Source organism: Salminus brasiliensis, chromosome 20 (assembly GCF_030463535.1).
Source record: "Salminus brasiliensis chromosome 20, fSalBra1.hap2, whole genome shotgun sequence".
Classification (NCBI taxonomy): Eukaryota; Metazoa; Chordata; class Actinopteri; order Characiformes; family Bryconidae; genus Salminus; species Salminus brasiliensis.
In genome coordinates, this window is record NC_132897.1 from 32,879,795 (window position 1) to 32,907,059 (window position 27,265).

The window sequence follows — 27,265 nt, forward strand, 5'->3', positions numbered from 1 at the left end:
TGTAGTTACTGGTATGGTGGAGGGGGGTGGGAGAGGGGGTTGATGGGGGGGGGGGGGGGGGGGGGGGGAACCAAAAGCAAAACAGAAACAGCCAGGCATGTAAATAGGAAGTCCTTGGATAATATGCACTCGAGAGGCAAAGCAGTCAGCTTTGTTTGCACGGGGTTGCTAACTGCTCCTATCTGCAGACATCGGGAGAAGCAGGATCTGAGCAATTCGTCTGCAGTAAACAGCTCTTTCTCTGAGTCAGGAAAACCTCCTATAGCGCCCAGTCTTACGGGAATAGCTTTCTACATTTAGATCTCCAGATTTACTCTGGCCTTTGGCTGGTTTAAGGTATAGAGGAATTAGGGGAATGGGGAAATTCCAGAGAGGTTTCTCAAGTTTGATGGAATTCGGTGTTTTGAGAAAAACAGTCAAAGCGTCAGAGTCTAGTCTAGCTTGTTTACAGTGGAGGGAGATGCTGCCTGATGCCCAAGACCCTAAATGCATGAGGGATGCCTGCAAGGTGGTGAAATGGCCAGATCTGCCACTCAGAAGACCCGTATAGGTCCAGTCAGGGTTTTGGATTAATAAAGAATATTAATTGGGTATTTTGGCAGAATTGGTAGAGTTGTGGGGCCCAGTGTAATACATCTTTTCATGGGCCCAGATTAAATGTCCTTTATAGGCAGCGTATGAATAACCTCAACCCCAAGCAATTAAACCCATTTAAAACGATTCCAGCTGTTATTATTAATAATAATAATAATAATAATAATAGTTTATGGTAGGTAAACCAGGGCGATTGCTAAATGCACCAACTGTCTTCATTTCTTGTGCATCAGATGCATTTTCCTCCAGTCTGATTTATTCTCGTGCTCTACCTCTATAAGAAATAATTCATATCCTCACATTTATGTTGCCCTTCACGCGCTGCTTCTTCTTCTCGCTCCTCTGGCGCCTCTCTGCTGCCCTCCTATTGGCCGAGATCTCGGTTGGGGGTGTTCCCACGGCGCCGGTGACGTCACACACTTCCCTTTAAATAGCGCGCGTCGCTCTGGAGCAGCTCAGCACCGGCCTCGCGCTACTCGAGCAGGTTTGGGAGAGAAACCCCAAGCTGACCAGAGCACGAGCGAGGCTGCGCGACAGAGAGCCAAGCCAGTCACAACGCACGAGCGCGCTGAGCGAAGGCTCGCGAGAGAGAGAGAGAGAGAGGGAGAGGGACGCAGACGACCAACAAACAAACAGACAGACAACAATAACATGTCTTCATACTCCAGCTCCGAAAGTCGCCGCGTGACCCCGCGGGTGCACGGCAGCGGCTTCGACACGGCGAGGAGAAAGCGCGCGTCCCCGCACATCTTCGAGCACGTGCGCGAGGACGCGCTCGCGCGCCTCTTCCGCAAGGCGGGCGACGCCAAGGCCGAGGAGCGCGCGCGGAGCGTGTTCGCCGCGGCCGCGTCGCACGAGCCCGGGGAGACTGCGCGCGCGCTCATGGCGCTCCGGCAACGCAAGAAGGACAAGCTGCTGCGGATCGCCGGCGCCGTGCGCCGCTTCCTCGGCGTGCGCTGAGCGCGCGTTTGGGGCCCTGCACGTGAAGGGGGTGGAAAAAGAACAAGTCGTTGTTGAAGACAGACATTTTTAAGGCGAACGGCGCAGTCCGGAGCGCGCGCGCGTGCGTGCGTGCGCTTGTTTGTGTGCGCGCGCGCGCCAACACGGAGCGAGATGGAACCGGCCGACGGTTCTGAGGCTGGGGCCGTAGAGAGGACCGGTCAGAAGGGTGAAAACAGAGCCCCGTCGGTCAGAGACGGACGGTCACGGGCAGCCAGTGAGGTCGACTGAGGAGAAACCCGGTCAGCGAACCCCAAAAAAGCCGGGACTCTAGAGCAGGAGACGCGGGAGGCCGGAGGTACACTGAGCTAACTATGCTAAGTTACCGCAGCTACCGCGGTTACCAGGGCGACGCGTCTCTCTCGTCCGCGTGGAACTCTGATCGATCATTCCCGCGCTTTGAGAAGCCAATCAGAGGGCTTGAAAGACTCATTTCATAATTTTTAAATTATTATTTTATTATTTTTTACTTTTTTAAAAGCACGTTGTGATTAAGCTGAACTGCACGAGGTGCCTCGTTACGAGATGAAGGAAAAAAAAAAACGCCTCAGATTTACGATCATATTTGTGAAAATGAAGCCTGTTCATCACCACCACACTTTTTGCCTCAGTTGTTATTTTTTTTTTATTTTATTTTATGACCTTTTTAATGCTCAAAATTGCCACTATTTATTTCGTACAACATTCTGGTGTTTTGTTTTGGTTTTTTTTTATGTCATTTTGTGCCAGATTTATTTACAATAAATTATTGACTCAAGTCACTGCCGTTCTCTTGTTCTGTTGGGAATTTGCTTGGACTGACCTTATAAATAATCAGATTTGCTGCAAAGTATCTTGCATTTAGTCTATATATCTAATATTTCTCATTTTACGGTGATCAAGAGCCTTTATAGGAAATTGTGCCATTAGTTTTGCACTTTTTTTTTTTTTTCGGTAATATAAACAGTAACTAAGCAGTTGTGCCCAAACTTTTGCACGAAATTCAAAAAAGTACATGAAAAAAAAGGGACTAAAACATTTACTTGGTCACGAAAAAAAGTCAAAGTCAATAATACAGCAATGCCAGACTATTTTGCAGTACATTAGGTCATCCATCCACTCATAGGCCAACGTAACACCGTAGGAACACCAGAGTAAAGGTTATGAGATTGAATACACTGAATAATCACCCCACTCATTGGTTGTACGGTCAGATCACCCTCCTCTACCCCGTCAATAAACGCCACAGTAAACACATTCGACCCGAAAAGCCCAGGCCGGCGTCTGACCGTTACGCAACACCGAGGCACATCACAATATCACAAAAAAGGCTTACTCAGCATAGTCTTGGCAACCGCCGTACACGTGTGGCAAAGCCGGCGGGCCTCTTGCCTCAGCGAGTCTGACATAGTAACACTTCCTCTCTGCAGATGACCTCATCTTTCCTTTACGGCTGTCGGCGTGGCACTTCAGATAAATGCTGCGACTTCGCAGAATTGCAAGACCAGGCAAACTACTGTAGACTAACTCCCAAATGGGGGCAGTACTTGTCAAGGTAGCCGGTATCGCTGAGAGGTTTGATGGTGAGCGTTGGATGTTGAGAGATTGGTATATCAGGAGACCTCAAATATAGCTTGGAAAACATAAACGTTAGACCTGGATATTCACTGAAAGAGGCCGAAGCTTGAGCCTGGCCGTACGTCCCGCTACTACCATGTTCTTGTGACCACCACTGAACGCTACTTTTTGAGGAAGTCCGTTGCTTCCCCTGTTTCGTTTTAGGCCGTTCTTGTTCTCATGCTGACCGATGTACTAAAGGCATGTTCACTCTGGAACTGCAAACGGTTGCAGTGATTTTCATGCGACAACAGGAATCCAGAGCAGACGGCGTTGAAACTCGCTGTGGTCCGGCAGACTTAGCATTTTAAGGCGGACGAAGGTTAGGCCCTACGACTCTGGTCTCTAAAACGGCTTTGTGTACCAAACAGAAATGCCTCTGCAGTTCTACGCGCTTTTAAAAATTGGCTATGAAGAATTCTTTAATGAAGGCAGCAGCTCCATATTAAAGCTTGGCTTCTCCAAGAACCGTCCCAATACTTTATCGAATCGAGGTTCCGCAGCAGTTCAACATCGTGAGTTGGGCTGGAGTAAACATCTGGACTGTCTGGCCTGAGGCCAAGTTTGAAAGCCACTGTCCAGGAAGCTCAGCGCTGGACCTGATTAACTCCCTTTTTGACTCCAGTTGCTAGCATTTTGCTAGGCTACTTCTGGCTTAATGGTTTTAGGCTCCTCTACAGGATGGGGGAGTCTAACAAGGGATCTCAATCTTAGCAAATTATGTAAAAGTTAACCTTCTGATGGCTACATAATTCTCAATCTGTCAGTTTCATAGGCCCTAAAATAGAACCCAGTGGGACTCCACAAGGTGTATCAGCAATGGTTTCTGCATTAGGATTAATAAGTGAAGTCAACCCAGGGTTCAAGGGGTTAAACAGTTAGCATCTCGCTAGATTAGATATTTATTTCACATGGGTCAGCGGTATTCGTTTCACAGTCCTCACGCTTGTTCTCCTCTAGATAAGACTATCTGCAGGGGATTTGGTTTCTCTGGGCTCTGCCTGCTGCGGAGTTACCCTTCACTGAACCTTCCCTGCTACGTAGCTCCCCAGACCGGCGCAAACCGGTTCAGGCCGGGGAACTTGGCCGCTCACGCTGTGTTTGTGTAAGGTGGACTCCGTCACCTCGCTCTCCAGATAAGCGCTCGGTTAAGCGGCATTACCAGGCTTTTGCTTAGCGACTCATCTCCTTGGGACTTAGCGTGTGCGTTAGCCTGCAGCTACTCGCACCCATGGTTAGCCCTCACATTCCACCCAGCTGGGATGCTAGTTGCTGCAGGTGAGCACGGTTTTGTTAGCCCCTGGAGTGGCTCTGTAAGCGGCGGTTCATGGTCCGCGGAGGTGCGAGGCCAGGCGTCGGGCCGGTTTGGGATTAGAGGCCAGAGAGACACGGGGAGGAAGGATCAGGGGGATGGCACGTTAAGCTCGAGCAGCTCAAACCGGTTCCGTGCTGTTGGGAGTGCGTCATCCGACATCTGACTAGCAGGCTGCCGCATGTGGGCCGCGGCTCGGGGAGGGGCGGGGAGGGTTGGGACGGGACGGCCTTTACCTGGTTGTTGGGGGTTGGGCCGTGTAGGGGGGGTTTTCAGGTGAATATTCCGCTGCTAGTATCACTGCAGGAAATCCAACACCCTTCCCCCAGCACTAACTCCCCCTCCCTGCAGACTTTCTCTTGCTTTTCTCCTTCCCCTGTCTTCACCAGCTCTCTCGCTCGGTCTCATTAAGTTATAGTGATGGAATAACGTGAATAAAAACTCTCTGCAGAAATATGTGCTGATTACTGTCAGAATAAGCAGAAGCCTTACTCTTCCCCTGTTCATAACTAATGTAACTGAAAATGGAGGATGGGTCTGAGGATTGGTTGCAGGATGAGTTTTAGGGATGGGTTAGATAATGGGGACTGGAAGCTCAGTTGAAAGGTGGCTTAGAAGATGGGATGAAGAATAGGGTTGGAGTATGGGACGAGTTTGGGAATGGGGTTTGGAGGATGGGACGACTTTGGGAATGGGGTTTGGAGGATGGGACGACTTTGGGAATGGGGTTTGGAGGATGGGACGACTTTGGGAATGGGGTTTGGAGGATGGGACGAGTTTGGGAATGGGGTTTGGAGGATGGGACGAGGAAGGGGTTTGGAGTCTGGGCGGCTGAAGGGGTTTGGGAGTCTGGAATGGGGAATGGGGTTGGAGTCCCCATTCTTCATTCTTCTGGTTGGTTTATGGAAGGATGGTTTAGTAGATGGGATGAGTGGGCTGGAGTATGAATTTGGTAATAGGATGAACCGGTTGGAGGTTGGGTGGGTAAATGAGTTGAAGGACAGTTAAGAAGATTGGATGATTAGGTTTGACAATAGGCTGAAAAAAAGGTGTATGGATTTAAGGATGTGTTGAAAGAGGATTGCAAGATGGAATGAGGAATGAGTGAGTATGTCTGGGTTGGAAGATGGGTCGAAGGATATATTGGAGTATGAATTGGTAGATTTGTGAAAGGATGGTTTAGATGATGAGCTGAATGACTTGGAGTATGAATTTGGGGGTGGGTTGGAGGATGTGTTGAAAGATGGGTCAGATGAGATGGGGGGGGTGGGATGAAGAATGATGGGGAGAAGGGGTTGTAGGATTGAGTCGTCTTCTCACAGTTGAAGTAGAAATGGACAAAAATGCCTGTAGATATTGTTTTCAGATCAAAACTGAAAGTGCTGTTAATCTGATGGGGGTTTTTTTGTGCTCCACCACACAATTTTCCAGCTCTGACTGGGAAAATTTGAGCCATCACAGTATACCCCAGATTTTCTCCAAAATATCTCCTAAAAATGAAGAACTAAAAGGCACTTAATGGCAGTCTTGATTAGAAATATAATAAACAATGGGTCCTATCCAACTTGGGTCCTGAGGTGTAGTAAAATCTGAGTGTGTGCAGATGGTTAGCGTTCCAATTTTAGCACTGCACTAAGCAAAGACAGGCTTTTGTTTTTATCTTCTTTTATTACCCACTTTCCTTTTAAGGAGGACTGATTGTTTAGCTCTGGAAGGGCTAAACCCTGCAGCCAATTGTGGCCTGGACTATAGGCTTGCGTTGGAGGGGTTCTCCAATCGCACCCACCCGTTTCCTGGCTTTCAGCAAGCTCGGGTCAAGCGGCTTTGAAGTCCGCAGACAGCGCGGCTGCGGTGTGTGTACATATGTACGGGTGTGTGTTACTATAGCTAAGTAGGAGCCAAGCAGAGCTGGCGGTGTGTGCGTAGAGAGGAACTCGCCCTTGGTTCCAGCTCGAGCCGGTTGCGAAGAGGACGGGCCGGAGAGGAACTGAGAGAGGCGGTGAGCAAGGAAAGAGTTGACTAAGGGAGGAGAGGGACCAAAAAAAAAAAAAAGCCCTTGCGTGTGACTTGTGGCCTGTTTTGTTGATTCAACAGCCACATTTGCCTGGATTCTGTCTGTATAGGCAAAGTCTTCCAGACGGCTCGGCTCGGTTAGTCAGAGCTGAGCGGAAGCGGGGGGTTCTCGAGGCATTATTAGTGGCAGATAAATGGCAAGCGCACTTGCATTTTTCCGCTGCTACTGGAGGCCGATAAGACTGAGTCGGAGCTGGAGTTCGTCTCCTTGAATGATGAAGCATCACTGCTGCCGGTTTGCGCCATGGATACCGAAACACAAAGGAAGCATGCGATCCTTTGTGCTGTGATGTCTCTGCCATGGTGGTCCCCCTTGCGGGAGTCACCAGTCCACGCTAAGCAGACAGTTCTGTATGGTACTCTAAAAGGGTTCTATGACTGTTGGTTGTTTTGGTGATGCACAAGTTACATCGGGACCACCTGCCTAGTATTGCGTAGGTCCCTCTTGTGCTGATCTGACCGTCGAGTCATGGCCGTCCCGAGGTGTGGCCTCCATGAATTGCATCAGTAAACCTTAGGTGTCAACGTTGTCCTTTCTTGGAGCACTTTTGGTAGGTTACAAAGCACTGCATATCGAAACCCAGCAAGACCTGCTAGGTGTTTTGGAGGTGTTCGGACCCTCCAGTCGTTTAGCCGTCACAGTTTGGTTCTTGTCAAAATACCGCCGATCCTTCGGCTTGACCATTTGTCCTTCTTTTAACACATCACCTTCAGGAACTTCCTGGCTGTTCATTGTTAGGTAGGTGGTCATAATAATATTCGAATAATCTGAGGGAAATGCACACAGCAGTGGGAAAGTGGATACGAGTGCAGCCTACAAAGACTGCATGGTGGCTGTGGGAGAGAAGGGATACGATTGTCAGGGTCTGTATTAATGCTACCCTCTGCACCGCAGGGGTCACTGCGGAAGAGGAGCCTGGCTCCATGCAGGAAAGAAGGGAACGCCTGAAGGACAGGCGCAGAGTGGTATGTTCCGAGAGGCGGACGGGCATGGAGTGGCATGTTCCAAGGGGTTTCCTTCGTTTGCGTTGCTTTGACGTGCTGCATCCACCCCCGCCCCTCCCTAAAGACCCTCTTTCAGCATGCACATTCGGCAGCAGCTGTCTGGAATCGCCCTCTTACCGCATACACACAGTTTGGCCAAGACAATGAATCTGGAATGCTGTGCAAATTCTTGCGTCCTTATTCACTCGCCTGGTGCCACCAATGGAAGGCCACTGTCACAATACAGAGGTCTCCTATTTGCTTTGGCTGAATCAGCCCTTTGTGCAGTTTGCATGCATGTGTGTGGCGTCAGCGCCGTGCGTCGGTGTTGACCCCTGTCCCCATGGCGGTACCCGCAGTTTTGCGCTGACGTGGTATCTACATCCCTAGCAAAATATTTGTGACATTTCAGCGGGGGGCGACACGTTAATTCCTTTTCCTGTCCCTGTCGAAAGCTTCGCTGGGGGGTGTTGACGTGACTAATGGACTCTTCGCTGGACACGAATTCATGCCGCGATACGGAAAAAGTGACAGAACCAGAGTGCAATGCAAAACAAAGGCCATGTGGTCAGTTCATCAACGCAGGAATCGGAGCAGTGATGGAACATAATCAGTCTAAAAAGTATGAACTCTATTCCTGCATTATATTTTCTTACTTCCCACTGTTGCGTCAGATCGGAGTACGCTCACAGGCCAGTTTATCAGAAACACCTGCCTTGTGCTTCCACTTACTGGCCACTTTGATTCATTGAATTAATTTGATTCAGCCAAATCTCATCCTTTGCCCATGATGTTTAGTGCTCTGCTACAACTGACTGGTGTGCTCGCTTATTTATACGTGCAGCAACCCAGCAAACACAGTCACCTTGAGACGACGTTCTGAAAACTTGTTGTTTTGGATCATGGAACTTGATTGGGTTTTTGCTTTTGACAACTTGGTAAAAGTTAATATTATTCATAATATCATATTTCAATATGGCCATTCACAGTTGAAAAGGATCTGATTAAGGTAAGAGTTTCCAATAAACAGCAGTTCCCTCCTCTAGTAACTGGTCTGGTGCTCCTAGCTGTATCCCCTTTCTCTTTCCAAGCTGTTCTGCACGGACATATAAATCACGGCTCGGTATACCCGACACGATCAGGACACGGCTTTTATCTGTGCCTGCTGTGTTTGCCGTTATCTGGAGACCTCATAAAAAGTCATTAACACAGCCTTCCTCCATCGTCCCCCTGAAGGAAGCTGCATGTGAAGTCTGGCGCCTTGTAACCTACGGCCCTGTCCTGTCCTGCATGTGTGCGTTTGCGCGAGATGAGGACTGACTGTTCTTTGTGCAGAGCACCGAAGCATCTAACCCCAGTGGAAGTGTCCTGCCCGGGCCTTTCTGTCGGCGCGGTCCCGCGTCCATTGTTTGGCCTCTGTCCTGTCTATTCTGTCCGGCCGAGAGAAGCCTCTTCCTGTGCGCCTTTGGACGACTCCCTCCCCGGGGGGGACGAATGGAGGGGGGGGGGGGAACTGAAGGGCCTGCTGGCAGACTCTCTGTCTCGCGGCGGTTCCAGCGGCCGGCCTTGCTATTGTTCTGCCGCTCTTCTCTGCAGGTGCAGGGGAGGCGCGGGGCCAGAGGAGGAAGCCCTCCCTGCCGCCCGCACAATAGGCCAACCAGCCGCCTATTTATATATCCATTTCTCTCCTTGTTTATTTACTCCCCTGGGGGTGCTTTCTGCAGGGCTGCCCGCCTGTGCACCGAAAAGGGTGATTCTGTAATAATGGCAAATATTTGCCTCTTCGTCATTAACAGTGATTTTGAGGCAATTGTCTAAGGCATACCGCCTTTGATGTGAGGCCCTTATTTTGTAGGCACACCTCGCAGGTGTAGATGTTCATTCGAATGCCTCTAGCCCTTTGTCGGCTTATGACCACGGACACTCTGGAACTGGAAGACTGGAAGGTGGTAGGTCACTATAGGGCAGCATTCATATAAATCCCTCAGCGCTCCAGGCAGGCTGAAGTAGTGTCGTCATATCTCTGATGTAATAGCTCTTGATGACGTGACTCATAGGCAGGAATTGCACCCAGCAAGAGGGTGCTCCTGTGTCCCATTACGAAGCTAACGCCTACACGTTCATAAAGTTCTTAAACCCACATATGGTTACGTGTCACACAGTCACTTACAGCAAGCGTACATTGCTCTCATGATTGCATCACTCGAGTCAAATGATCTGGGCCTCATTTGAATCAACTCCGAAAGCCTGTTCTGCAGCCTGGAGACAAGAGCCAGAACGACTGGGACTGTGGCTTGAAACCGACGCTAGCTGTTGGCAGCACAGCTCTTTCAATTGTTCACCACTTGTTGGGACACGTTATCTCAAGAGGATCGCCGTGCAACCACTAAGCTCTTGAGTTGCTGACATGATGCTGGTATGGGCAGGTATGCCTGTTGTAAAGCAACAAAACTGCCTTGAGATCAAGCTGGTCAAGCTAATTGAGCCAAGATAGTTGACCAACTAAGCCAAAATGGTCAACCAGTACGACCATGACCTGACTGGTCAACAAGCATGACCTTCATCAAATTGGTCAACCAACATGGCATAAGGCATGTTTTTGCCTGGACGTCCAGCTCGTCAACCATATTGACCATCTTGGACCGTTTCAAACCAGCTGGTCTTGAGCTGGATTTGTCCAGCAGGGATCCTTGCAGTTTACTCTGCGATTGGGGGGGGGGGGTTACAGTCCATGCCTGCGGGCACAACCAGGAACAGCCATTCCATCCTAGCATTTGATCATAACGTAACCTTCTGTTTGCTGGCTCGCCTCTTCGACTTTACATTCTTGAGCGGTAAATGTCACTTTAGGCTCCTGCCTTGGTTTAGCAATCTCAAAAAACCCTTGGAACTTAGACATTAACGGTCATAGCAGTGACTCCCTTAGCAAATCCCCCGCCATTGTTCTTCCTCCTGGTGATCCAAGCCCTCGATTCACGCAAGCGTTTGCTATGAATCGCTTAGACGATGGCTTTCTCAGGAAACGCAACAATAACGCGAGCGAACGTTAGCAGTCGGGCCTCTCCGACCGCCGCCCATCCATCAGTGGCTTGGCAACAGCTTGATAAAGGAAAGGGAAGCCGATAAGGCTGTATTGGGCCACGCTGTTGGATCCATATCAGGCCAGGCAGCGGGCCAGGCAGGGGGCTGCCGTCGTCACCTGTCCCGTACGACCGCTCGGCTTCCTCTGAAGCAAGATGGTATCGCAGTCATAATCATTGAGTCATTATTGTAAAGCCGCAAGCCCCGACGAGCAGGGCTGTTTCGTGAGGTGTGGAGAGGGAGAGATGGATTTTTATGAGTTTGCTAGGAAGGTGTTTTATGCAACAGGCTGTTGCTTAATTTCTCCTTATAGTACTGCAACGTCTCTGTATTCCGGGAGCCTGCTTTTCATCCCTTTAAGGAACTGGAAAGTGTGGAGGAGGAATTGTTAGGCTTGTTTCTCGTCTACTTTTAGCGTCCTTCACTTTTGTCTTCTTGGTATTCCTTCACAGTCATGCGTCTCTCATTTCAGTACTCGGCCTCCGTTAACATCCAACAGCAAATACGAGAGAGCAGAAATCTGAGAGATGCCAGGAAAGAAGGTGAGGTTTAAAAAAAATGGAGGAAGTCCAGCATGTGGGGCGAAGAGGGTGAGGTCTTTGGCAGGGTTTGAGGGTCCCATGATGGGCCTCTGACCTGTACAGTGAGGGGGGGGGGGATTAAGGCGAGCAAATTGCTGTTACGGTTGGGGAGGATTACGGTGGGGAAGCAGTGGGAACTAGGCTAGGCCAAGCTGTAACCTCAAAGCCCTGTTTTGTCCCCAATTTTAGATTGGGGACAAAACCGAGGACGTGTCGACCAGCCTCCACCTCTTTTCGAAGTGCCACCAAACCAACATGCTCGGAGGACAGTGCTGGGTCACAGACGCCCATGCCGGCCAGCATCACACTGATGCGATGTGGGGAGAAGGAGCACCCCCTGCCCTACCCCGTCTATTATTGTGCTCTCTCAGGTACAGGCTGCTGATGGCCGGCCGCGTGACTAGGGCAATCAAACCGGTGATCCTCAGGTCCTAGTGGCAGCACCTTTAGTCTTAGGTCTTTAGGTCCAGTTTAGCTGGACCTTATGGAGCCCCCACCAATACAGTCATTGGAAAGCCTTGTTTTTTGTTTTTTTTGGGGGGAGGGTCAATGTTTTTGTCCCCCTATGCTTAGGGCCTGTTAAGCTCTATAGAACTAACTCTGTAGAAATGAGCTTGAATCAGTGATGGTTTTATTGAAATGGGCAGGTGTTTGACCTACATAGGTACACCGAACTAAAGCTGACTTATTAAGAAATAGTGAGCGGACACCAGACCGGTGTGAAACAGCCTAGGTAGGTATGCTGATCTCTAATCCAGCCAAATTCCTTTCCGTGCCAGGAGAGTAGCGAAGGCCACTTTCTGGAAGCCCAAAGAGTCTCATTTCCAAGCAAGGCTGCACAGCATCAAACGCTTCAGACAGAATTGAAAAAATGTGCAAAACGGATTCTAACGAAGTGAATGTATCCAGTTATGTTCGCTAATTGATTAGTCAGCATCAGTTTCCTGCAAAGGTCAAAGTGTTCATGCTGTGATTGGGTTCATTCGTAGTTAGTGGTGCTGGGGAAGGGAGTTTTATTGGATGAAAATTCCTAGAAATCAGTCGGCCCATATTTAGAGGGGCTCAGATGTGAAATTCCAGAGGTCACATGCCTGTTTGTGCGGTCCAAAGGCGGAGGTGGGCGGAGCTTAAGAAAAAACATTATTATTTGCCAGCTGGCGGATGCAGGGTTTAGCCAGTTAGCCAACGTATGTGTGTTTTGATGAGGTTGAGCGATGCACTTCCGCACTCCGTTAAACGCTCGATTTAGGCTGGAATTTAGGCTCGGTAGATAAAGATCAGCTGATTTCTGTACTTTGACTGGCGTGTTGTTTGTCACATCAGGTATTGATCGCCGCTTGGTTCAGCTCTTTCCCAGAACAGTGGGTCCCCAAACAGAGCTGCGGGTGACGGATCGCCAAGCACTGACGGCTCCCAAATATTTGGGAAGTCTGAAAGCACCTCACAGATGTGTTCTGTTGGATGGTACAGATACTGGAGAATCTTCCAGAGAAGTCCTGCCTGTTGCTTCACTTCTTTTCTACTTCTTTTGCAGAGCCTTTGGGCCTTTCCCAGTCTGATCAGTGCGATCGGCTCTTTTAGTTTTTTTTACAGACCGTTAGCCAGGTCTGTAAATGGTGTTGTTAAATCCTCTTGGACGCCAACATCATTATTCAGTCAGAATGACCGATCTGAAAGTGCTACAATCTCCAACAACACATCTAAACAATCTGTCGGCAGTGCTATTTTGGGCCTAGCTGTCATTTTCCCTAATGCGCGTGGCCAGGCCGCCTTGTAAAACTCATCTCAACAAAGCTGATTGTGTAACAGATGAAGCCTTCAAAAGCAAAAAAACCCCAAAAAAACAAACCCATAAAGTGCTTTGTTTGAGGCAAGCCTCGGGAGGAGGTCCAGCATAACAAAACCCTGGCGTAACCTTCCGTCAGAACAGATAACATTAGCACAGAGCTACGAGAGAGCGTTATATGAAGACGTGGCCCAGAGAGCCCAAGTCAGTGGGGGTCCCACTGGTTAAATGAATGGTCTGTGTGTTGAGGACTGAGCCGGACGTTTAGTCTAGAGATTGAGGTGCTGAAAATCCCAGGACTGGTCAGAGCTGACGGAAAGGCTGAAGTAGCTCAGACAACCCATCTGTATAATTGTGGAGAGCAGAAAAGCACCACCACCATGTCCAACCCTGAGGAGGATGGCGGCTGCAACAGCAGGAGACCACGTGGTGGTCCACTTTCGTCCGCCAAGTACAGAAAGCTGAGGCTGCAGTGGCCGAGCACAGGCTCACCGACCCTGAGCGGTTGAGGACTGTGAACACACAGCCTGGCGTGAAGGGTCTGGATTTCTGCTGAGGTGTGGTCAGAACATGGGGTAGGTGGGTTTGGTCATGTGGACCCCATCACGGACCCTGGTGGTTATCCACATGTGGGGCCAACTTAGAACCCATGGACAATACTGACTGGTTCCCAGTTGGGTTACTTATACAGGCTCCACATAGGCGTGTTAGCGCAGTAAGCGTTTGGATTTTGAGCTACCCCGAGCCTAGTGGTCAAAGCCTCCCTCTGGCCCGGTCAGTAATCCGTGCCTGAATATATAAATGATCAATGTGACCGCCCAAGAAAACCGTCGGGTTCATCACAGCTACTCACGTTGAGCTCACTGCGTCGGACTAGGTGGCACCGCTGGACAGAACCGGTTCCGAAGCTGCTGAGCTTAAAGGGTGGGAAAGCCCTGCGGAGCTTAGCCCTGCCGCCTGGCAGCTAAAGCCCATAAGCGGATCAGCTGCCCGAGCCATGAACAGTCAACCCTACCTCACACCCAACCTGGCCTACTGATGCACACACACTTTCTCACACACACACACACACACACACACACACACACACACACACACACTCTAGTTTGGCATGTCCTGCCGTCGCTTGCTTGGTCTTAGTCTCACTACCTACCAGAAAAAGACTGTAGTAATAGTGATGATAAAGGTCACCACTCACTGGCCACTTTATTACAAACACCTACAATATAGGTCACTGTATGAGTGTGTGGTTACAGAATGTAGTCCCCCCCTCTGCCCTATTCATCACTGGTCAGTTTCTGATTGCAGTTCCTTCTGCTGACCAGATGTTTGTGGTGTTGCTGGGGTTTAGACGCATGTTCTAAATGTAACGGTCAGTTCGGTTCAGTAACATTGTCTAGAGTAATTAATATCTAGCAAACGTTAAACAGCGCTGCCTAAAATCTAGCAACCGTCATCTACAGTAATGAACATCTAGCTAACATTAGCTGGAGTAGCTTACATCTAGCTAAAATGTGCTAACATAGCTAACATGTAGCTAAAACATCAGCTAGAGTAGCTATCATGTAGCTAAAACGTCAGCTAGAGTAGCTATCATGTAGCTAAAACGTCAGCTAGAGTAGCTATCATGTAGCTAAAACGTCAGCTAGAGTAGCTAACGTAGCTAAAACGTCAGCTAGAGTAGCTAACGTAGCTAAAACGTCAGCTAGAGTAGCGAATGTGGCTAAAACGTCAGCTAGAGTAGCTAACGTGTATCTGAAACGTCAGCTAGAGTAGCTAACATGTGGCTAAATCGTCAGCTAGAGTAGTGAATGTGGCTAAAACGTCAGCTAGAGTAGCTAACGTGTATCTGAAACATCAGCTAGAGTAGCTATCGTGTAGCTGAAACATCAGCTAGAGTAGCTAACGTGTATCTGAAACATCAGCTAGAGTAGCTATCGTGTAGCTGAAACGTCAGCTAGAGTAGCTATCGTGTAGCTGAAACGTCAGCTAGAGTAGCTAACGTGTATCTGAAACGTCAGCTAGAGTAGCTAACGTGTATCTGAAACGTCAGCTAGAGTAGCTAACGTGTATCTGAAACGTCAGCTAGAGTAGCTAACGTGTATCTGAAACGTCAGCTAGAGTAGCTAACGTGTATCTGAAACGTCAGCTAGAGTAGCTAACGTGTATCTGAAACGTCAGCTAGAGTAGCTAACGTGTATCTGAAACGTCAGCTAGAGTAGCTAACGTGTATCTGAAACGTCAGCTAGAGTAGCTAACGTGTATCTGAAACGTCAGCTAGAGTAGCTAACGTGTATCTGAAACGTCAGCTAGAGTAGCTAACGTGTATCTGAAACGTCAGCTAGAGTAGCTAACGTGTATCTGAAACGTCAGCTAGAGTAGCTAACGTGTATCTGAAACGTCAGCTAGAGTAGCTAACGTGGCTTAAACATCAGCTGGAGTGGCTAATGCGGCTAAAATATCAGCTAGAGTAGCTAATGTGGCTAAAACATTAGCTAACGTGGCTGAAACATCAGCTAGAGTAGCTAATGTGGCTGAAACATCAGCTAGAGTAGCTAATGTGGCTAAAACATCAGCTAGAGTAGCTAATGTGGCTAAAACATCAGCTAGAGTAGCTAATGTGGCTAAAACATCAGCTAGAGTAGCTAATGTGTAGCTGAAACATTAGCTAACGTGGCTAAAACATCAGCTAGAGTAGCTAACGTGTAGCTGAAACATTAGCTAACGTGGCTAAAACATCAGCTAGAGTAGCTAACGTGTAGCTGAAACATTAGCTAACGTGGCTAAAACATCAGCTGGAGTGGCTAATGCGGCTAAAATATCAGCTAGAGTAGCTAATGTGGCTAAAACATCAGCTAGAGTAGCTAATGTGTAGCTGAAACATTAGCTAACGTGGCTAAAACATCAGCTAGAGTAGCTAACGTGTAGCTGAAACATCAGCTAGAGTAGCTAACGTGTAGCTGAAACATTAGCTAACGTGGCTAAAACATCAGCTAGAGTAGCTAACGTGGCTAAAACATCAGCTAGAGTAGCTAACGTGTAGCTGAAACATTAGCTAACGTGGCTAAAACATCAGCTAGAGTAGCTAATGTGGCTAAAACATCAGTTAGAGGAGCTAATGCTGCTAAAACATCAGTTAGAGGAGCTAATGCTGCTAAAACATCAGCTAGAGGAGCTAACGTGGCTGAAACATTAGCTAACGTGGCTAAAACATCAGGCAGTGTAGCTAAAACATCAGCTAGAGTAGCTAACCTAGTTGGCGCTTCATTTTGCGCTGGAGATACAGGGCTGGCTCTGCTATAAAAATCTAGGTAGTATGCTGGCATAGCTTAAATCCGCAGCGGCCGTTCTGAAGCCCAGCTGTGCTTGTTTTATTAGTATTAGGTGTGTGGGAAACGTGCTGGTGTATTAGCCTCCGTCACGTGTTGGCCACATTAGCATCATAGCTCCAGTGCAAAGCTAAAGAAGCCAGACATCCCCACCCCACCCTGGCTTGACTGAAGGATTACGTTTGGCCTGCATGGACAGCAAGGAGGGCAGGAGAGCTGAACACCCTGCTTGTTTACACTGGCAGCGGTGTGCTAGGAGTAAAACAGCGCAGCCCACAGAGGAGGGGGGTTTGTTGATGAAGATTTGTGGGAGTCTGGGGCGAGTGCTGCTAAATTTAGCGTTTGTTGGAAACTCTTTATCTTTCTCCTTGTTTTGGGAGGGGTGGCGGGGGAGGCAGCAAACCCAGCAGGCTTTGGAAGCAGCCGTCCTATGCATCCAGGGCGATTGTTTGCGACGTTAATGTTTTCGTTGAGTGTGTGGACTGTTTGCACATGTGACTGACTATTGTGCATGAGTGCCGCAGGCTTGCTCTAGCTGTGTGTGTACACCAATCGGCCAGAAACACCTGCATAATAATGTGTACTGTGGTCCCCTTATGCGGTCAAAACAGCGCTGGCCCGTCGAGGCGAGGACTCCACAAGTCTTCTGAAGGTGTCCTGTGGTATCTGGCACCAAGAAGTCCTGCAAGTTGTAAAGGTAGAGCCTCTATGTTATTTGTTTATTTAGGCTCATATTTTTTTTTGCATTTTTGAGGAATCAGTTTTCCTACAGGAGACGGTTTCCTTCACCTCCTGCCTGAATCTGAGCGCAACTTGGAGCTCTACACACCAAAACTCATCCATAGGCAGTCCTATACGTCCTATGCTATAACAGTGCCTCCACCATGTTTGGCAGATGCGCTACCGTTGCGTTCCTTCTCCTATTAAGAAATCGACCAAATTGTTGATGTGACCACTCATAAAGCTTCTGCTCTCTCCAAACCCCATTCCTTGCCAGTTCAGCTGAATCTATCCCACATGTAATAGATCTGACTTGCACATTAATATTTGAATTTGGGATATCCTCCCACTTGAAACTTAATTGACAAACTAAAATGTATAGGAATTGGACACCCACCTCCAATCTATCTGACAAGACTGAAATATAAGGAAAACGGACACTATCCCACCTCCAGTACGTCGGACGTGACTGAAATATAGAGGACTTGGACATTATCCCACCTCCAGTACATCAGACATGACTGAAATATAGGGATAATGGACACCATCCCACCTCCAATCTATCTGAAGTGACTGAAATATAGGGGAAATGGACATCATCCCAGTACGTCGGATGTGACTGAAGTATAGGGGATTTGGACACCATCCCACCTCCAGTGTGTCGGACATGACTGAAATATAGAGGAATCTGACACCATCTCACCTCCAGTACATCAGACATGACGGAAATATAGAGGAATCTGACACCATCTCACCTCCAGTACATCAGACATGACGGAAATATAGAGGAATCTGACACCATCTCACCTCCAGTACGTCGGACAAAACTGAAATATAGGGGATTTGGACACCATCCCACCTCCAGTATATTAGACATGACTGGAATATAGAGAAATCAGGCACCATCCCGCCTCCAGTACGTCGGACATAACTGAAATATAGGGGATTTGGACACTACCTCACCTCCAGTACATTAGACGTGACTAAAATATAGTGGATTTGGACACCATCTCATCTCCAGTACATCGGACGTGACTGAAATATAGGGAAAACGGACGCCATCCCACCTCCTCTCTATCAGACATGACTGAAATATAGTGGATTTGGACACCATCTCACCTCCAGTACATCAGACATGACGGAAATATAGAGGAATCGGAGACCATCTCACCTCCAGTACGTCGGACAAAACTGAAATATAGGGGATTTGGACACCATCTCACCTCCGGTATATTAGACATGACTGGAGTATAGAGGAATCGGACACCATCTCCCCTCCAGTACGTCAGACATGACTGAAATATAGAGGAATTGGACGCCATCTCACCTCCAGTACGTCAGACATGACTGAAATATAGAGGAATCGGACACCATCTCCCCTCCAGTACGTCAGACATGACTGAAATATAGAGGAATTGGACGCCATCTCACCTCCAGTACGTCGGACATGATGGAAATATAGAGGAATCGGACACCATCTCACCTCCAGTACGTCGGACATGACTGAAATATAGGGATAATGGACACCATCCCACCTCCAATTTATCTGACATGACAAATTTAGGGGGATTGGATATATATGGGACATAATATGAAAGTGTGTGTGTGTGGTTGCTGGATTGACTTTGCTAGGGTACTTCCCGTTATTGCCCTAGGTGACAAAGAAATAGCAGTGTTTCCTGATGTCAGAGAGCCCTTACTCACTTCTCCTATGGAAATACAAGAGTAGTGCCCTGTGGTTAGCAACCCTGGCAGTGTGTCTCTGATGCCCCCTGGTGGCCGTATGCCACTTTTTTATAGATAAATATGTACAGTACTAACAGTACAGTTTACATGCCCGGATTTAAGACCAGATCGTGCAGTTGCATTGTACATGCATTTAGGACAGTTGGCTGTGTATCCACTAGGTGGCAGTGTGTGTTCATATTTCCTCAAAGTTGTTCTCTGGTGTTTATTTGCATTTTTTTTTTTTTCTTCAAGTGCTTAAAGTGTCTGTATTTTACAGTGTTATGGTTGTTGAACATGAAAAATAGCAAAATTATGAGCTGTTCTTTTTATGAGGTGATCTAATATTTTATAGGGGAATCTTCTATTAATAGAACAGGGGTAAAGTGTTATTAATGGAACTTGGTTTGCTGGAATATTGAGAAACACAATAAATGAGCTACTGTAAACCATGAGCTAAACCCAAACACCTTAAACACGACCTTCCCTTTCAGGTCGACCTTAGTTTGTAGCTGGACCAGACTCTCCAATGCTCCACTAACTGCACCAGACTCTCCAGCTGGACCAGACTCTCCAGTGCTCCGCTAACTGCACCAGACTCTCCAGCTGGACCAGACTCTCCAGTGCTCCACTAACTGCACCAGACTCTCCAGTGTTCTGCTAACTGCCCCAGACTCTCCAGCTGGACCAGACTCTCCAGTGCTCCACTAACTGCACCAGTCTCTCCAGCTGCACCAGTCTCTCCAGCTGGACCAGACTCTCCAGTGCTCCACTAACTGCACCAGTCTCTCCAGCTGGACCAGGCTCTCCAGTGTTCCACTAACTGCACCAGACTCTCCAGCTGGACCAGACTCTCCAGTGTTCTGCTAACTGCCCCAGACTCTCCAGTGCTCCGCTAACTGCACCAGACTCTCCAGCTGCACCAGACTCTCCAGTGTTCCCTTAACTGCACCAGACTCTCCAGCTGCACCAGACTCTCCAGTGCTCCACTAGCTGCACCAGACTCTCCAGTGCTCCACTAGCTGCACCAGACTCTCCAGTGCTCCACTAGCTGCACCAGACTCTCCAGTGCTCCACTAGCTGCACCAGACTCTCCAGTGTTACACTAACTGCACCAGACTCTCCAGCTGCACCAGACTCTCCAGTGCTCCACTAGCTGCACCAGACTCTCCAGTGCTCCACTAACTGCAGCAGAATCTCCAGTGCTCCACTAACTGCACCAGACTCTCCAGCTGGACCAGAGACTCCAGTGCTCCGCTAACTGCACCAGACTCTCCAGCTGCACCAGACTCTCCAGTGCTCCACTAGCTGCACCAGACTCTCCAACTGGACCAGATTCTCCAACTGGGCCAGAATCTCCAATGGTCCTCCAACTGGACCAGTATCTCCAGTGTTTTATTAACTAGACCAGATTTTACAACTGGACCATAATCTCCTATGTTCCTCTAACTGGACCAGGATCTCCAACTGAACCAGCATCCCCAGTGTTCCACTAACTGGACCAGAATCTCCAACTAGACCAGAATCTCCAATGCTCCACTAACTGGACCAGAATCTCCAACTGAACCAGCATCCCCAGTGTTCCTCCAACTAGACCAGAATTTCAATGTTCCACTAACTGGACCACTATCTCCAGTGGTCCACTAACCGAACCAGAATCTGGTCAGGGTTGCCCTCATTTCTGCATGCCATGGTCAGTCTGTTCTCAGCCTCGTTGGAGGAAAATGGGTTCAGGAGAACCTTCTTCCGGAATAGCTGTGCCGTCCCGTGGGCTCTGCCTGTGTGCAGCCCTGCTTCTGAAAACTGCTAAATCCCCGGTTAGTTCACTCCAGGATAAGGAACCCGGCTGTGAGTGACACATACTGTCAGTTCCCCACAGCCTACTTCTTAACCCCCCCCCCAACCCCAGAGTTCTCTAGGCTGCACTGCAGTCTCCCACTCATTTCAGTCTTGTATAGCCAGTGACTTCATTTGAACCTTAGACTTTAATGTTCTGCTTTTGGGTTTGTGTGATATAATGAAATCATTCAAGTCTTTACTGCTCCTTAACAAAGTCAGAAGCTATTACCCCTGCCTTATGGCACCTTCTCCTGCCTTCTGTCCAATGTAAACTGCTAGCAAATGGAATACAGCCAATAATGGCCTTCATATCATTGCCGCTTTCCACATTACCGTGAAAGGAATCATTAGCAGAACGCCGGCGCTTAAGAAAACGTTAGGCTGCAGAAGTACGCCATAAAACCTTTTCTCCCAACTGGAGAAGTTTAAGGCGATCAGCCGTGGCATTTCTGAAGTGTCCTCAACTCCTGTTTAACAGCCTGACCTCGTATTAAGTTCTCCAAGTTCTTACTGGGCCTGACTTGAAGTGCTGAGCTCAGGACTTTACCTCTAAACGCTGAGGAGTGTTTGGTGAAGTGTAGAGGGTCCATGTCTGTTCAGTGTCGGATCAAATGTCCTGGACATGTCCCCAAAATTACCTGACCTTCTTAAGTTCTCTGAAGGACTCTGTGGACCTTTTTAGTTCCTAGTTTTCTATCTGGACCAACACTGAGCCAACACTCTGCTGCTCCTCCAACCTGACACAAATCTTAAACGTGGACCAGGTCCATCAACTGGACCAGGATCTCCAATGTTCCTGAACTGGACCAGAATCTCCAATGTTCTTCTAACTGGAACAAAATCTGGATTGTTTACTTCTTGGACCAGAATCTGAATGATTCATTAACTGGACCAGAGTCTCCAGTGTTCTTTGAACTGGACTGGACAATCAACTGGTGTGCTGACTGGACCAAAATTGCCACTGTTCCCACTTTCTGGACCAGAATCTGAAGGGTTTATTAACTGGACCAGAATCTCCACTGGTCTTGTAACTGGATCAGACCATCCAGTGATCTTGTAACTGAACCAAAATCTGATGGTCTTTGAACTGGACCATTATCTCACACATGACAATAACTGGACCAAAATATTCTGGAACTGGAACAGAATTTCCAGGGGTCTTTTAATTGGACCGGACTATCCAGTGGTCTTCTAACTGGACTGGACTGTCGAGTGTTCTTTGAACTGGACCAAAATATTCTTTTACCTGGAACAGAATCTCCAGGGGTCTTCTAACTGGACCGGACTGTCCCTGAACCTCAAACGTGACAATAACTGGACCAAAATCTGAATGGTTCATTGGCTGGACCAGAATCTCCAGTGGTCTTTTAACTGGACTGGACTATTGAGTGTTCTTTGAACTGGACGAGAATCTCAAACATGACAATAACTGGACCAAAATATTCTGGAACTGGAACAGAATCTCCAGGAGTCTTTTAACTGGACCGGACTATCCCAGAATCTCAAACGTGGGAATAACTGGACCACAATGGGCTTTTAACTGGACCAAACTATCCAATGTTCTAACTGGACCAGAATCTGCATGGTTCATTAACTGGACCAGACTATCCAGTGTTCTAACTGAACCAAAATCTCTACTCTTTCCACTTCCTGGGCCAGAATTTAAATGGTTCATGAACTGAACCAGAATCTCAGATGTTCTTTTGACTGGACCAGAATCTCCAGTGCTCCTCTAACTGGACCAGAATCTGAATGGTTCCTGGACTAGACCAGAATCTCCAGTGATCTAACTGGCCTGGACTATCCAGTATTCCACTAACTCAACCAAAAGCTCCACGTTTCCAACTTACTTGACGACAAGAATCTCAAATGTGATCAGGAGTCCACTGGACCAGAATCAGAGTGGTTTGTTAACTGGGCCAGAATCTTCCAGTGCTCTACTAACTGGAACAGAAGCTGTGTCTCTCTGGTGTCTATGATGAATGATGCAGAGGAACCCACCTAAACTACAGGGTTTTAAAATTAGGGCCTACACCACTGCTGGATCCTTAAGCTGTCCGGAAGGTCCACTGGTCCAGGTGATTGGTCCAATTTTTAACCCAGCATATGCCATTAGAAGCTCAATCTGCGAAAAGCTGAGCTGATGCCGCTGTATGTGTGTTTCTAGGTGTTACAACAGCTCCCCCTGGTGGCAAAAGGCCTTCAGTAGCAAATGCTATTCAGAATTCCCCCCAAATATCATTAGATAGTCTTGTTTTTTTGCTCTGCCTCATGTGTAGAAGGCTTGAGGCCTACAGTTTTGCTCAGAACTAGCTGAAACGGTCAGTTTTTTTATTTGGACACGACGCCTAATACACAGCGTTAGGCCTTAACTGGCGGATTTCATGAGCCGCAATATTTATCTGAACAGTTCAGGCCGCTGTTTGACCATTGCTTGAGAGTCCAGTCCTGCACTCTGCTTCTGAAGAGAGCCGGGGCCACTTCAGGCCTTTTTTTTTTTGGGACATGGGCCATAATATGGTTGGATGGTTGGATGGGTACAGATTAGGTCATTGTAGTGGAGCTATGCCCTGAGGCCCGGTGCTCTGAAGTCTGCAGTGAAATGCCATCTGTTTGCGTTGGTCCCGGAGTGTGTGCAGATAACGGTGCAACAGGAACTGCAAATCACTTCTAAATATAACGAGCCAGGAGACACTCCGGGTCGCCTCGGGTTGACCTCCTGGACGAAAGTGGATTCGCGTGAAGACGATCAGAAGCTGTATAATGAATGATGCGGTGGACCTGAGGAAACTGAAAGAGCCCCCCCATGGAGGATTGTTAAGGACTCCACCCACCCAAGCACCTGCCTGTGACCTCTGCTCAGTCGCACTACGCCTGTGTTCACTCCTTATTCAATGTCTATATGTATATGTACACTGCAGTACTGTGTGTGTGGTGTAAGTTGTGTATACAGTCTGTATTTCTATTGTGTAAATGTGTGTTTTTGCTACTGTAAGTCACCTTTCCATCTGCGTAATGAGACGTGACAATAAACATGATATCTGATTTGATGTGATTTGAATTTACTGCAGGCACTACATTTCCCATAAAGCCATGCGATTAATACATTTATAGCACAAGCTAGCAAAATTTGCTTTGAGATGGCCAGTATAGCTATGAGCTCTAGCTTAATGTATATGTAGTTTTAAATATTTAATATGTAGTAATTATTATTATTATTATTATTATTAATAAATAAATAATTAATGTTTTATTGTCTGATAATATAAATTAATTATTATTATTATCATTAATATTAATGATAATAATAATGTACCCTCCCTGCTTGTCTAATATTACTAATTATTATTAATCATATTTTTAAAATAATAATAATTAGTAATATTAAGCAAGCAGGGGGGTACAGTTGTGTACAATGAGTACAAGTCAAATTTACCGTATTTACCACCCTGTTATTTTGCTTTTTATGGAAAGCTTGTGGGGGGTGGGGGGCGTTGAGCGGGGGGATCCCGATCAGCTCTGCTTTTATTGGCTGGTTATTATGGCACCGGGCTCACACTAGCTTAGCCTAGCCTAGCTTAGCACTGTAATCAGAACAAATCAAAGCGAGCATAGTTTTTGTTTTTATTTCTGAATTTTACCGGTTATTCTTGCTGAGTCCAGTCGGTGCCCTGCGTAGTTAGCCTCTGCGAAGAGACTGTAGCCAGTTGGCCTAGCGTTAGCTTGTCAACTTGATTCGGTGGGCATTAGATTGTAGCCATTCCCTCAAAAACCGGAGCCCCCCCAGGGCTGTGCGCTCAGCCCACTCCTGTAGTCCCTGTACTCCAACGTCATCGTTTTTCGGATTTGCCTGATCTCTGAGGATAACCAGGCAGCCTGCAGTTTATTGCAGGCACTACGTTTCCCATAATGCCCCAGCATCATTCCAAAAGCTTGAGCTGCTAATGCTTTCAGTCGGAGACTGTTTATTTAGGTTTTTGGATACATGGATGTCCTTAATTTGGTTTATTTTTTATTTATTTATTTACTTTATGAAAAAGGTCAGTCATGCAACAGACAAAGTAGCGGTAGCCCATAGCTGTGTGTGTTTTGGTTATACTACTAACCGTATAACCGACCAACCACACGGATTACTGCATTAATTACACTAGCAGAGGCAGCAGCTCTGTTAGCATAGGCTAGGCTATTTGTGCTAGCTGGTAAATTATAGGCTAGCAAAATTAGCTTTGAGATAGCCAGTATAGCGATTAGCTAGAGTTTTAGTTCATATGTAGTTTTAGGCTGAAAATTAAATAGTTCATGCGTGTGTGTGTGTACAATAATAATAATAATAATTATTATTTATTATTATTATTAATGTTTTTCTACTATTTTTATAATGTACCCTCCCTGCTTGCCTAATATTACTGATTATTATTAAGAATATTTATAAAATAAAAAAAAATAATTAGTAATATTAAGCAAGCAGGGGGGTATCTTTTTTTATTTTATTTTTTTATTTATTTTTTTTTTTATTTAATGGCATTCCTATTTACCACCCTGTTATTTTGCCTTTTACAGGAGGCTTGTGGGGGGGAAAAAAACTGAGCTTACAGTTTGGTATTTATTTCTGAAGTTTACCGGTTATTCTTGCTGACCTCCTCGAATATTCTAGGTGTCCAGTCGGCGCACTGCGAGGTTAGCTAGCTGAAGAGACTGTAGCCAGTTGGCCTAGCATTAGCTCATCAGCCGCTTCAGAGGTGCCCGTGCCCCGGATAACTGCACCAGTGGTTGATTCAGTGGGCCTGGCATTATATTGTAGCCAATCTAGGGGTCTCCTTGTGCAGGGTGGGGCTTGCTTTGGTCGGCTAGTAGCCGGAGTAGCCGCTGCGTTTAGCCTCGAAAGGTACATTATATAGGGGGTGTAAATATAGTGAATCAATGAAAGGCAATGAGTGAGCCATGACATGTAGGTGGCAAAATGTATAATGTAGTATGACTATTAATAACCTAACAAAAATCAGCCATATAGTGTGATGCTAACATGGCTGACATAGAGGGTATAGCTGTGTAGTGCAGGCTGCTGAGAATTTGCTGCATCCATTGAACCTGCAGTAATTTAGTTTCAATATTTGTCCAAATAAAATTGTCTGACAGAAATGAACAAATATCTGCCATAAAAAAATGAAAGATTTTCTGTGTTGTGCTAATAAAGTTTTAAATGAGGATCACCATATTTAAAATATGTAATATTTAACCATATTTATGTGTACAGGGCATTAGTTAAATCTGCAATAATATATTTAATGTTTTATTTCTTTATTTTAAATATGTAATATTTGTTTATATATTTTAATATTTTTTATAAATGAACTAAGGTTTTTATTGATGTATTGATAGTCATAATTACATGTTTACTTCATTTACGTGTTTGCTAATAAAGAAAATGGGCAGTTTTCACGGATATCTACACCCAGTACTTTAACAAGGCCGAATTGCTTTGTGCAGCATTGGCTCAGGTCCCATCCCAACACTAGCGGAGTTACGGTGCTTAAACATTGTACTCTTGTTCCAATTGAAGAGCTTTTAAAATGCTGTCCTGGACTTCAGGGGTCACTGAAGAAGCGTAACCGATATTACAGAGAGCAAACCGGCTAATACGGGGATGCTAATCGGAGCTAACGCGGTCACCGAAGCCTAGAGGAGCAGTGTGCAATACAGCCTGCGGTGGGAGACGGCCTCTCAGGCGAAATTGGTTTGCTCCAACCAAGGAGACAATTTCATCCCCAACACGCACACACTCACTCACACTTTAACCCTACGAAGCAGTGGTTGTCAGTGCTAACAAAAGCACGGTGTCATTTTTCAACACTTCAGATTTCAGCCCACTCACGGTCTCATGAGGCGGTCTCATGAGTAGAGCGCATCTCTCTCCACTTCACACTGCATTAGGGGCAGCGACGGCGGGGTTGTGGGTTCGATACCGGTATGTGTGTATATATATATATATGTATATGTGTGTGTATATATATATATATATATATATATATATATATATATATATATATATATATATATACACACACCAATTTATATGCACTAAATGGACAAAAGTTTTTGGACACCTGCTCATTTTATTTCTTTTGTGTCTACAGTCTAGGGAAGAAAGAGCACAGCTGTGGGAATATGGTTGGGACCCCACCTCCTTCATCCCCAACTCATCCCGAAAGTATCGGATGGAGCACCAGCCATCGTTCCAGAGAATTCCAGTCTGTATAAAACGTAAATAATGCTTTATATGATCTAAATATTAAATATGGAGAAAAGAACATTTGGTTCAGTCACAGAGGCATTGGGCGTTTTCATTTGGGGGGCTTTGAGGACGGCCATAGTTGAGAAGTAACTAGGATTGAGGAGGTTCCTTTGCTTAGAATGCTTGGGCTCGGACTCCTAGACGTTTTGGGACCTAACTGCAATGGTGGTGAAGGTGTTTTATCATTAAAATGCCATTAAGACCAGAATTAGGGCTCGTTTGAGTCTTGGAAAACAGCGCGTAGAGTTATTACCTTCATTTGCAGTAAGACTACATAATTAGATCTTAAGTGAAATCGTATTCATTTAAATGGGGGGGGAAGGTTTTGCAAAAAAAAAAATATAGCGTTCTTGC

At 46.9% G+C, this 27,265-nt stretch overlaps 2 protein-coding genes across 2 annotated transcripts in view; both read left to right on the forward strand.

The window, feature by feature from the left end:
* The window catches only part of ppp3cca (protein phosphatase 3, catalytic subunit, gamma isozyme, a), a 99,142-nt gene extending 72,329 nt beyond the window's left edge, over positions 1 to 26,813 (forward strand). Inside the window, exon 13 of the mRNA XM_072665171.1 lies at positions 26,754 to 26,813. Within this exon, the coding sequence (XP_072521272.1) occupies positions 26,754 to 26,758 (5 nt within the window). The 3' untranslated portion in view covers positions 26,759 to 26,813. The remainder of the gene's footprint in view (positions 1 to 26,753) is intronic.
* On the forward strand, positions 1,028 to 2,350 carry tcima (transcriptional and immune response regulator a). Its single transcript, XM_072664767.1, has one exon. It carries the CDS (start codon positions 1,246 to 1,248, stop codon positions 1,552 to 1,554), a length of 309 nt encoding a protein of 102 aa, XP_072520868.1. The 5' UTR covers positions 1,028 to 1,245; the 3' UTR covers positions 1,555 to 2,350.
* Positions 26,814 to 27,265: the final 452 nt, after the last annotated feature.